At 44.1% G+C, this 12,125-nt stretch overlaps 1 protein-coding gene across 1 annotated transcript in view; it reads left to right on the forward strand.

The window, feature by feature from the left end:
* The first annotated feature begins 4,339 nt into the window (after nucleotides 1–4,339).
* Nucleotides 4,340–12,125, forward strand: part of MTCL3 (MTCL family member 3) — a 52,941-nt gene continuing 45,155 nt past the window's right edge. Inside the window, exons 1-3 of the mRNA XM_081094212.1 lie at nucleotides 4,340–5,553; nucleotides 6,003–6,227; nucleotides 7,871–8,029. Of these exons, the coding sequence (XP_080950338.1) occupies nucleotides 4,435–5,553; nucleotides 6,003–6,227; nucleotides 7,871–8,029 (1,503 nt within the window). The 5' untranslated portion in view covers nucleotides 4,340–4,434. The remainder of the gene's footprint in view (nucleotides 5,554–6,002; nucleotides 6,228–7,870; nucleotides 8,030–12,125) is intronic.

A 12,125-nucleotide genomic window follows, 5' to 3' on the forward strand; every position in this document is an offset into this window, starting at 1 on the left:
TCTAAATTCAGACAAATCACTGAATAATCTTCTCTGAGGCTTGCTTAATTTGAAGATATATAACTTTAACTGGCAAATAAAGGAATAAGGAAGATAATCCCAGTTCAAAAGTTCTTGTAGCATATTTACTTTAATAAAGAAGTATCTTAAATATCACTTATACTCACTGTTTTTTTTTCATTTTCAACCTTGAGATTGCACACTATATTATTAATATACACATTTAAGTATATTGACTGCATGATAATAAATTCTTGATTTTATTATTTCTAAAGTTACTAATTACATTAAAATAAATGCTATCTTAGGAAAAATTTGAAACATAGATGCTTGAACAGTGTATAAGTTCTTGGAGAAGCAGGGCCAGGTATGTTTTGTGTTCTTAGACTATGTTCATAATATAATTTTTAAAAATTAATGCGTAAACATATTTTTATTCATTTTTATCCATTTTGGTTGAATGATACCTATGGATCTTGGCATCTCTTTAGGAAATCACAACTCAAATTTGGATACATAATGAAAAATTGCAGGATATAAATTCTAAATAAATGATTACATTTTACTTAATTTTTATTCCTCTATTTTCCATATGCTTCTCAAGGTCTGAGCTATTGATTACAGGTGTCATAGATATCACATTCCACCGTCCAAAGTCTCCAAAGGATTATATGGCAATTGTTCTAATCCTTAGTCTATAGGTTTGAGCATCCTCAGAACAGGGATTATTTCTTAATGTAATCTTTGCATAACCAGCACCCTGGACAGTGCCAGACATAAAATAGGCACTTATCTATTTTGGAGCAGATGATACATGAATGATTTTGCCATGATAATATACTTATCTGATATATAGCTGGAGATTTGGTTCACCATGGCTTGAACATCCTTTTTATTTTGCTATAATGATATTGCTTGTATGCAAACTACTACTAAATTGTTTCAACTTCGTTTTAATGAGAGATGTTACACTTGGTAAATAAAATATTACACTGAAATTCATGTTAGTATAAAAAATTATTTCAAGGCATTCACCTCCTTTTAGATACAAAACCACAATATTAAATGTAAGAAAATTTTAATTTTTAAAAATACCCTTTTAATTTAAAAATTTTTAATTTTTAAAAATACTTTCTAAAGCAGTGTTTATTTTATTCTCATCTTTAAATTCACTAAGGAATTCTTAGAGGTAGGAGGAGACCTTCATGTTTTCCATCCCACTCCCCACTCCCCCCCCAAAAAAAAAAACAAAAACAAAAACAGGGTGGTAAAAGAGAATTTTCCAGTCAGATTCTTTTTAAGTGTTATTATTGTGGAACAGTATGGACCAGTGTACATCTTACAGGCATCAATTCTGAATCGCCCACCAGCCCAATTCCTTAAGCTCGTATCGTATAAATACACTCGTGATGATTCCTGTTCCACACATGCACTACTATCAAGAGTATGGATCCTAGCAATCGGTGCTGTATTCGCAGAGAAACGAGAGCTTGATGGAGAAGCAAATGTGCCGAGGGCAAACTCGGCTATACACGCTCTCTGTAAACCGGGATTTGTTCTGTTTGCACTAAAGGAGTCGTGGCATCACAGGAACCCTTTGTCTGTGGGATGGTGGGTCTGGCAACCATGTCTACTCATAAAAACGACGTCTGCTGACTCCGCCCGGGCTGGGGGTGGGGACGTGCACCGCGTGGAGAGCTCGACTGAGAATTAAAGTGAGCGAACAAAGAGAACTCCCAGCAGCCGCCTGCCAGCGCCTCGCAGCTGCATCAGGAGACGGTCACGCCCGGAAGGCTGTTCACATCCGTCTCCCGGCGAAAAGAATCCAGCGAATAATTGATGGAGATTGAGCGAGCCCAGGACAAAGCTTTGCGGAAACACAGTGCATCGGATTTCGAGCTGTTTGGGAACCATCTGCCCAGTACGGGGTACGGGAGTGCAGCAAGTACTTTGAGCCGGGCTACAGAGCTTCCATCTCGGGCGTGGCTGGGCCTTTTTGTCTGCTTGCCACCCCCCACCCCTTCCCCCGTCCCCGCCTTCTTCTCCTTCCTCTTGAAAGTAGCCTCTCTTTGGTTACTTCTACTGTGTCCTCCCTTGCAATCCCGCCCCCTCCCTTGCCTAGCCGGTGAGGTCAGCTCATGAATATCATTGGGCTTCCTGGGGAGCGTCTGGCACGGCTTGGTACCTCCGCGGTCCCCTGCTCCGAGCCGCAGCTCCAGCCCGGCCGCGGACCGCCTGGAAGGAAGCCGCTCCGGGGGCCGCTGAGTCCACAGGTCAACGCCATTGTTTGGAGAAATCCAGTGGGTGTGGAACTGGGGCCGGTGGGCCCAAAGTCCTGCTTACTCAGAAAGTCGAATATGATACTACGAAGTTAAACGTTCCTCTCTCTGGACAAAACAATAAACCCTGAGGTCGCTGGAAGATCAGAAGGAAAGCTGCTGATTTGCATCAATTTCCAACCATCTCCTCTGCTGAGAAGTGAATGGTTCTCCCGGATTTCTAAATGGATGGGGATGAAAGACAGGGTAGGTTAACGGGTAGATAAAATTGCAGATTAAACGTGTTCCTTTGGGCTGTTCTGGGGTTGCTTGGTTGATAATTTCTGCGGGGTAGAGACACAGCATCTTGTCACTTGGGGAGAACCACGTGACAGCAGTCAGCTACCTTTGCTTGTGGAAGCCCAGCTTTCTCCTGGGCTAGGCCTGTCTGGGGACCGAGTTTGGTGTTCTCCGGTGGCTCTCAGCTCCAGGATGATTCTGCCCAATTCAAACCAAAAATAAGTTTGCATTGGCAAAATAGCTTGTTTGAGCGATGAACAGATGAACCAGGCCACACATTCCAGGAGTATGTGGCTCAAAGAGAACAGTAGAAAATAAGTTGGTGGACAGCTTTTACCCCCCTCCCCAAGTCTTCTTTGTTCACTTTTATTTTCCAAACTGAGTTGGAAGGAGATCCCGAGAAGAGAAAGGGAGTTGGAGACGGCCCTCTAGTAATATTTCTTTATAACATGAGGATTTACTGCGTGTTGACTAAGTTATGCTACTGAAAATAGACAATAATAAGAAAAAAGCTAGTGAAGTAACTAGCAAGTATCTCGTCTCCTAACAGGAAGATTTTTCTAAAGCAGAACTTTCTGCCTAGTCATGCCCTTTACAGTGCTTTAGAGGAAAATTGTATTTCTAAGGAAAAGGCACCTAATTGACTAGCTGACTAGCTGACTAGCTACCTGGATCACTAGGGAGAACCCAGGAGGCAATGGTTTGCTATGTTCCAGATTTTAAATACCATGGACGGCTTCTTCTTTGAAAAAATACACAATAGAAATTGGTCTTATCACCATGAGTTAGGATGCACCAGCCTTCTGGGTGCAGAGCGAGGATGCAGCAGCCTTATTGGTTGCAGGGTCATCCTGTCTCAGAATTTGGCTCCATAGGAGGGACTGGGCACTGGAAAAATATTACTCTGCCTATGATATATCATCTGAGAAGATGCTTAAGAATAAAAATATTTTCTATCCAGCAATTACACTTAAACATAAAAAAATTCACAAAACTATGAAATGTGGATAAGTGTAGAAAAAGTCATCACCTGTATTTTAAAGAAATTGTGCGCATCTGTCAATAAACTTTTCTAAAAGTTTTTAAAAATTATTTCCCAACGCTTAAAAAGTAAAATCCTTTCAGAACTGCTAATGACTAAACTATATAGATGATTTCTAGTGCCATTATTTTCTTGAAAGTGACATTCATTGTTTAAATATATATATATATTAGTAAAAAGGAAGTTGGGTGCGTTTTTCCAACTAAGAACATTGAGAAAAGTATCATTTATCCCTAGGAAATTTTCTTCAGGAGCCTCCTTCATAACCCTTTTCCTGCAATTGACACTGGGAATATTAATTAAACAGAACCCTCTCCACTAAAGTATGCTATAAATTGCAGTTTTGAGGTGAGAAAAACCAAAGTTGAAAAATTAGGGTATTTACAACTCTAGTTGACATCTCCTTTTCCTCTGAAACTTCTGGATTTTAACCCTCTTTTTTAAAAAAAAAATCTTCCTTGCCCTCCATTCTTTTTCTGGCTCCATGTCTCACCCTTGCCAAAACATGCTACTTTGAGAATGTAAGGTTCAACTGCTTTCACATCGCCATCATTTTAATGGAATGGGTTGGAGATAGCGCCTCCCTTGGCAAAACGAGAATGGACAATTCTGCATCTTACTCCTGAAGTCAAGGCCTCTATTAAGCGCCTTCCAAACCTCATTTTCAAGGACTTTTCTTGCATTGCTCTGTAACAATGCAGACAGCTTGTATGTTTTCCTTCTTTTGTTTCTGTTCCAGATTAGAAAGGAAGTTTGGTGGCGGTGAGGAGGGAAGAAAGTGATCTGGCGATGGACCACTCTAAATCGCATCCAGTAGATTCTTCCTAGACAGCCATGAGTCAGCCACCGACCGGGGGCGCTGCCCCTGCCACAGCCGCAGCTTCCGCTGCCACCGCCGCCACCGAGGCTCGCCTGCACCCGGAGGGCAGCAGCAGAAAGCAGCAGCGAGCTCAGTCACCCGCTAGACTGAGGGACAATACGGTCCGACAGGCCACAGCAGCTACCCGGTCCCCGGTGGGGGCAGGCACTAAACTCAATTCTGTTCGGCAGCAGCAATTGCAGCAGCAACAGCAGCAGCAGCAGCAGGGCAGCAAGGCCGCGGGCCGCGCGGTGCCTGGGGCCGGCAGCCGAGGAAGCGGAGGCGGGGCGGAGAAGGCGGCGCCCCCGGCTCCCAAAGGGGCTGTGCCGGGAGCTGTCCAGCCCGCGGCTGGTGCTGAAGCGGCCCCCGCGGCAACCCTGGCCCCGGTGGGCGGCCGGAGGCTTGGCCCCACGGAGGAGCCGCCGGGGAACCTCGAGCCCGTGTCCTCTAAACTCGGGGAACCCCCTCCGCTCGGGGAAGAAGGAGGAGGGGGTGGGGAAGTAGGAGGAGCCGGCAGCGGCTCTGGGGAAAGGGAGGGGGGCGCTCCGCAGCAGCCGCCGCCGCCCAGGGGCTGGCGAGGGAAAGGAGTCCGAGCTCCGCAGAGGGGCGGCAGCGGCGGGGAGGGGGTCTCCCCTGCGCCATCCTCCTCCGCGGTCAAAACCCCAGGCCCCGGCAGTAGAAACTCCGGAAGCGGCCTAGTGGGGGGAAGCAACAGCGGAGGGAGCTACTGGAAGGAAGGATGTCTGCAGTCTGAGCTCATCCAGTTCCATCTCAAGAAAGAGCGGGCGGCGGCGGCGGCGGCCGCGGCTCAGATGCACACCAAGAACGGTGGCAGTGGCAGCCCCCGAAGCTCCCCGGTTTCCGGCGCCCCTGCCGGTGGCGAATCTCCTGCCGTCCCTGCCTCCTTCCCGATGGCTGCGGCCGCCGAGGGTCCCCAGCAGAGCGCGGAGGGCAGCGCGAGTGGCGGCGGCATGCGGGCGGCGGCGCCCCCTCCCTCGCAGCCGCACCCGCACCCGCACCCGCAGCAGCGCCAGGAGCAGGAAGAAATGCAGGAGGAAATGGAGAAGCTTCGAGAGGAAAACGAGACTCTCAAGGTGAGGAGGGTGGGGGTTGGCGGCTGGGGGAGGGGAGGTGTGGGCCCCGGAGGATTAGGGCGTGTCCGGCGAGGGTGAGAGGCTGCTAACCTGTTAGGGAGCCTTAAGGAGGGAGGGGCACAGGAAACGAGGGGAGGGGGGTGCCCTGGCCTTTTCCGGTTTTTAAACCGCCGGAGATCGGTAGCGTTAGGTTTTCCTGTAAATCCAAATCTGGACCTTCCTTTGCCTAATTACCATGGTCTGCCCACATTTTCATGGAGAGGGCTCGGTGGAGTAGGAACGCGCGAGGAGGCCTCAAGAGGGCCCGTTTGGCTAAGTTTCCCTGCCATTCCTGTCTGCTGGAGAGGGGGCAGTAACGCTGAGGATTTGAAATTGGGATGGGGTGTACCCGGTGTGTGTCAGAGGGGTGGGGGGCGAGGGGGATTTTGACCCGCGGCCTGTCACCCCAGAACGAGATCGACGAGCTGAGGACCGAGATGGACGAAATGAGGGACAGCTTCTTCGAGGAGGATGCCTGTCAGCTGCAGGAAATGCGCCACGAGTTGGAGAGAGCCAACAAGAACTGCCGGATCCTGCAGTACCGCCTCCGCAAAGCCGAGCGCAAGAGGCTCCGCTACGCGCAGACCGGCGAGATCGACGGGGAGCTGCTGCGCAGCCTGGAGCAGGACCTCAAGGTCTGCGGCGCGGGGACTCGGGGCGCGCGGCAGGGGCGGCGGGTGGGGGCCAGGGCCCAGGGCGGGTGGGAACTCCGAAAGGCCTTCAGTAATGGCTGGCAGAGGGCTTTGAGGACACGGAGATTCGCAGTTCTGACCACAGAGTATCAGTGCCGGAAGGAGAAGGGAAGAACAGGCAGGTGGATGGGAAGAGCCCAGTGTGTCAGGCCTGATAGAGAGCGAGCTCTGTGGGCTCTCCTGGGAGTGACGTGGCTCTAACAGAGGCGGTGGGAAGAGGGCGCCCCCCTTCCTGGCGGAAAGCAGGGTGTGGCAGAGCGCAGGCTCTGGCCTGGGTCTGGCCTCCAGAATCTGTCGTGCCAGAGCAGGCCCGGTGCAGTCAGGCGCTCAAGAGCAGAGGAGTTGAAGCCCTGATAGGAACAGCACTGGGAAGAGTTTGAGATTTCTCCCTGCAAGACCCCACCTATCTTCCAGGAGTCCTTTGCAGTACTTACCACTTCCAAAACTCCCCCAAAAGGAAACTGTCCAACTTAAGATCCCTTTTGGAGGTAAAGGGAGAGTGAAGTAAGTAAAAGAAACATTTCACATTATTTTTAATGGGAAGTCGCTTCTTCAGAATCTCCCCCAGAGGAGAAATTTCAACTTGGAAATGCGTTTTTAGGCAGGTGTGGTCTGTTTAGTTCGGTTTGACTGTAAGTCAGTTGTTATCTGCATGGCCTTGAATAACCAAAAATATAATTTTAATTATATTAACTTCAAGATAGGAAAATCAAATGTAATTATCCTACATTTGTTTTCAAAAAAACATTTTATGAAAGTGTATTATTTCTTCTTCTTTTTCTTTTCTTTTTTTTTAACCTTTGTTGGGTATTAACTTCGTTGGGCACTGGGCACCATGGCAAGCATTGTTATATATACAGTGTGTCCCCCCAAAATGTACACACACTTTAACAGTGGATAGCTCAATTTTGAAAATGAAATCTATTTTAATAAACACTGCCTTTGTAATTATTTAAAGTGTGTGTATATGTTTTTGGGGACACCCGATATTATTATCTCATATATTTCTCAAGGAAAAAAAAAACTATAAAGTAGGGATTATTGATAACATCATTTAACAGGTACTTATCCTGAACCTTTTTCTCAGGTTGGGTGCCCAGCCTCCATCTAGCCCTGTAAGTCAGCTGGTAGCTAGCCAGGCTGGCTCCTCACTCCATCTCAAACACAGCCCACTCCTGAGCCACCACACAAGACTGCTCCACTTTTCCAAACCCTAAAATTTCCAGGGTAATTTTAGAACAGGAGGCAAAACTGCCTACACATGATAGATACAATTGAACATTTATTACTACAATGCAGGGTAGAGCTTAAGGGAACAGAGTGGAGAGACAGACTGCTTGCTCACTCATAAGCTATCTGACCTTGAGCATATTACTTCACATATCCAAGACTTAGAGTTCTCCATCTATAAAACAGGAATGATAATCATACCTATTCATGGGATTGTTGTATGTGAACGGCTTATATGTAAAGTATCTGGAATAATGCCTGCATATGGCATATAAGTATTGGCTCTTACTACTTTTAATATGAATATATTTTGTTGTCTTTAATTATATTTTGTTGTTACACACACTTTAATTTAGGTTGCAAAGGATGTATCTGTGAGACTTCACCATGAATTGGAAAATGTGGAAGAAAAGAGAACGACAACAGAAGATGAAAATGAGAAACTGAGGCAACAGCTTATAGAAGTTGAGATTGCAAAGCAAGCTTTACAGAATGAACTGGAAAAAATGAAGGAGGTCAGTATTCAATTATTTCATGCTGTGCTAATTATTTTTAGCTCTTTAGGAAACAATTCCAAGGATTAATATGATTGTTAAGATATTTTGATTTTTTCATGATTATAAGACAGTTTGTTGCCTTCACCCAATAAATAACAGATAGATGAGTTTGTACTAATAAATGAGAATTTGACTTCAGCCCTTCCACTTACTTGATCTATATGAGCTGTGACTAATGTTCTAGCCTATGTCATCTAAATACATGTTAATGAAATAAATTACATTGCTATTCCAAACACAAAAGGGTGTCAAGCATATGAAGGAATAAGCCTTGAGTAAGCAGAGGGGAAGAAATGGTTTGATAATATTACTACTGAGTTCGTAGAACCATGCACCTTTAGGATGAAAATTGCCATACAGTCCATTTAATCTAATATAATACAATCCAGTCTATCCGATCTAATCATTGCTTGAACCCTTTTTATAACAGTCTCCAAATGGTCTAATGCTTAGAACATCAGCAGTGACTAACCCTTAAAAGATCTGCTGCAGCAGCTAATTCTATCACAGCATACCTATTTTTAAAGGTTTCCTTTGTTTGAGTTGAAATCTATTTAATTGGTAGAAGAGTCAGATTTCTCTTCCACATCAGCTATTTCAAGATTCCTTCCATGTGTCCCCGAATCTTCTCAAAAAACTCAACATCAAAAGAAATAATTGAAAGAGAAAAACAAAACAAAACAGAAAAGGCCTATCAGTAATAAGTAACAACTTGAGTTAAAATAATATATATATTTTAAAACGGCCTCAGACATTCAGTATGACTTGTGAAAACTTGAGAATCACCAAATTACATAAGTGGTCTTCTGAACATTTTTCTGTGCTTCAATATGCAGATTTGAAATGAAGATCTTAATCTTTCCATGGACTAACTGAGATATGCAGTTTTCCCATTTGCTGTGCTTATCTCAAAATGGTATAAAGTGTTTCTTCCATGTAACAGTGAAATTATTAATAGTCTGATTAAGAATATGTGCCAGGAATTGTAGAAAACTGTTTCAGTGGGGTAAACTCTTTTTGTGATCTGAGTTTCTGCTTATTCTTATACTATCCTGACTTCAAACATTCCTAACATGACATTTTAATGGCCTGCAGTTCTTGGCTAATGCCCAAGGTGGCTGTGTGCTACTGTAGAAAAATCATGGAGACGGAGCCAGGTGACTAACCTTACTGGTAACTAACTGGGTGACTTCTGTCTATTCAGCTGTGAAATGTAGTTTTCTCGGTTTCTCAGCATCTCCTGTGGCTATCACAGATTTTATCAGGAAATCCAGGACATTATAATTAAAGAGCAGCATGGATTTTTTTTTTCTAAAGTTAAGAGATCAAATATGAAATGGAATAGATATATGTTTCTTCAACAGTAATGTACAGTTGAAATTTATAAAGATTGACAGTTTAATTTCCAGGGAAAGAATAAAGTAGGTAGTTGTATTAGTTTGGTAGGGCTGCTGTGATGAGGTATCACAAACTGGATGGCTTAAACAATAGAAATCTATTTTCTCAGAGTTCTGGAGGCAAGAAATTCAAAATCAAGGGGGTGGTAACTCCTTCTGAGGGCGGTGAACGAAGGATCTGTTTCAGACCTCTTCTTTTGGCTTGTAGATCACTGTCTCCCCTTTCAAATGGCATTCTCTCTATAGCTGCCTGTGTCTAAATTTCCCCTTCTTCTTTTTTTTTTTTTAAATATATTTTATTGATTTTTCACAGAGAGGAAGGGAGAGAGATAGTCAGAAACATCGATGAGAGAGAAACATCGACCAGCCGCCTCCTGCACATCCCCCACCGGGGATGTGCCCGCAACCCAGGCACATGCCCTTGACCGGAATCGTACCTGGGACCCTTCAGTCCGCAGGCCGACGCTCCATCCACTGAGCCAAACCGGCTTCGGCAATTTCCCCTTCTTGTAAGGACACCAATCATATTAGATTAGGGCCCACCCTAACGACCTCATTGTAGCTTGATTGCCTCTATAAAGAACCTATCACCAAACAAGGTCACATTCTGAGGTACTTGGGGTTAGGACTTCAAAATATGAATTGTGAGGACACAGTTCAACCCAGAACACTAGCTATTAAATACCTTCTAATGGGCAAGCAAAGAGAAAGTTCACTGTTGGTTTCATTTTAGGCTCATTCCATGGTATACCTCACTTGCCTTACCCCATATTTGTTTATACAATTAAAAACATTCAAGCCAAAACGAACTTCATTTGATTACCAAGGATAAAAGAGAAACACTTGGTGATTTAGTATCATGTGAATGCTTTTCAAGTGGGTATCTAGAAAGTTGGCTTTCAGGATGGCATCAGAGCTTTCTGATTTTCATCCTATGTCCAGGAAAGGGGAAAATGCCTATAAACTGGCTGTCTACTAGCCAGACAGGTGGGACCACTCCCATCTTAACATAAAAGCCAAAATAACCTGGCTACTGGGAAGAAGGGCTGGAACCTGGGAATGTCCACAGGAGGATCATTGTGATTCAGAATCAGCGTCCTTGATTCTGTTCCTCACACCTTTCCAGTGACTGTTGCCTCTTTCAGGGCTCTAACTCTGGATCAGGAACACGCTCCTGTAGCACCAAGTAGTGTAGGTATATATGTTCCTGCCAAAGGGCCAATTTGCTTTCTCCTTGGAGTCATAAAAGCCAAATTCCAATCCCTGAGAAGAGACTACAACAGTAAAAGAGTAAGGAATTTTAAGAACAGGCATGCACAGTGATGCTGCATGATTTTGTGCATTTAATAGTTGAGTGAGCACTTATCTCCATGGAAGATGGATGTCATAAAACCAAATAAAGGTGAGGACCCTTAAAGAAAAAAAAAAAACCCAGATATGCAGCACATCAGCTTTTAAAGGTAACTTTTTATTAAAAAGATGGGCTCTGAAATAGCATTTACAGTTAGAGAAGATGGTGGGGGTGGCAGAAATAGAGAGGAAGGGCAAGAGAATGGAAAATAAAAATTTGAGGGATTCTAAATGTAACAAAGGGGAAGTGAAAAATATTCTTGCAAGAAAGTTCCATAATAATTCATGTGGTGTTGACCTTTTTAATGTTCAGAAAAGTGTCAGAACTAGTAAAAGTAGTTTAAAAATATGTTTAGAAATCAGAAATGTTTCATTTAAATAAGATTTTTGTAGTTGTAATTTTTTTGCCCTCCAAGAACATAAATATTAAAACTGAATTGTAGTAATAAGTGCCTCACTTTGTCGGGTAGGAGTATGACTTGTCCCTATATGATTATAACGACTTCATTTAACTATCTGCTTCCTTGGTTGTAAAAGGAAAACATATTCAAATCCTTGGTGAGCGTTAACCGGACGACTGTCACCCCTTTGTGGCATTCTACCAGTGGAGAAAATAGACACAGGCCAAGCTTTCCATTATGAAGAGAAGATACTAGTTATGAAGTAAAATCATAAAATATTAAATAGAATATATTAGAGAGAAGCAATCCTCTAACTCCCAGATTTTAGTTTCTTATATGGAGTCATATAGATGTTGAATAGTACAACTGGGACCAACAGCCCATCTGTTGGAGTTGGAAACCATTTACTGAAGGTTTAACTGGCTTCAAGGGTGTTGACCAATTGCTCTCAGGGCTGGTGGCTGCCCAAAGTTCTGTGCAACTGCTCACATCCATCTGCTTATCTCCTCCCCCTGAGAGGATGGAGTAGGCTTCTGGGAGTAAGAAGAGTTGCATAGAGACAGGATGGAGGTAATTAAATATGTTTATTACAGTTTGTTGCTTGTATTGAAATAGCCGATAGTCTGCCAATCGCAAACAAGAGGGACCTCTTAGGATGCTGCCTTAGAACCTTAATGGCATTCTCACTCTGATTATAAAACACTGGTGGCTACTAGCAGTATGCTTTCTCGCACTAGAAAAATGCCTTCACCTTTATGTAACCTGGGAAAAGTGATGGTCTATCTTTTAGCATCACACACAGTCATAGCGACGTTATTTTATGGAAAGTACAACCAACTCTTTGAATTCGAGGACAGGTTAAGGCACAGATAGCATAAAGTGAGGGTCTGTGAAGGGTGAGTCTTT

Source organism: Myotis nattereri, assembly GCF_964212035.1.
Source record: "Myotis nattereri genome assembly, chromosome: 6".
Lineage (NCBI taxonomy): Eukaryota > Metazoa > Chordata > Mammalia > Chiroptera > Vespertilionidae > Myotis > Myotis nattereri.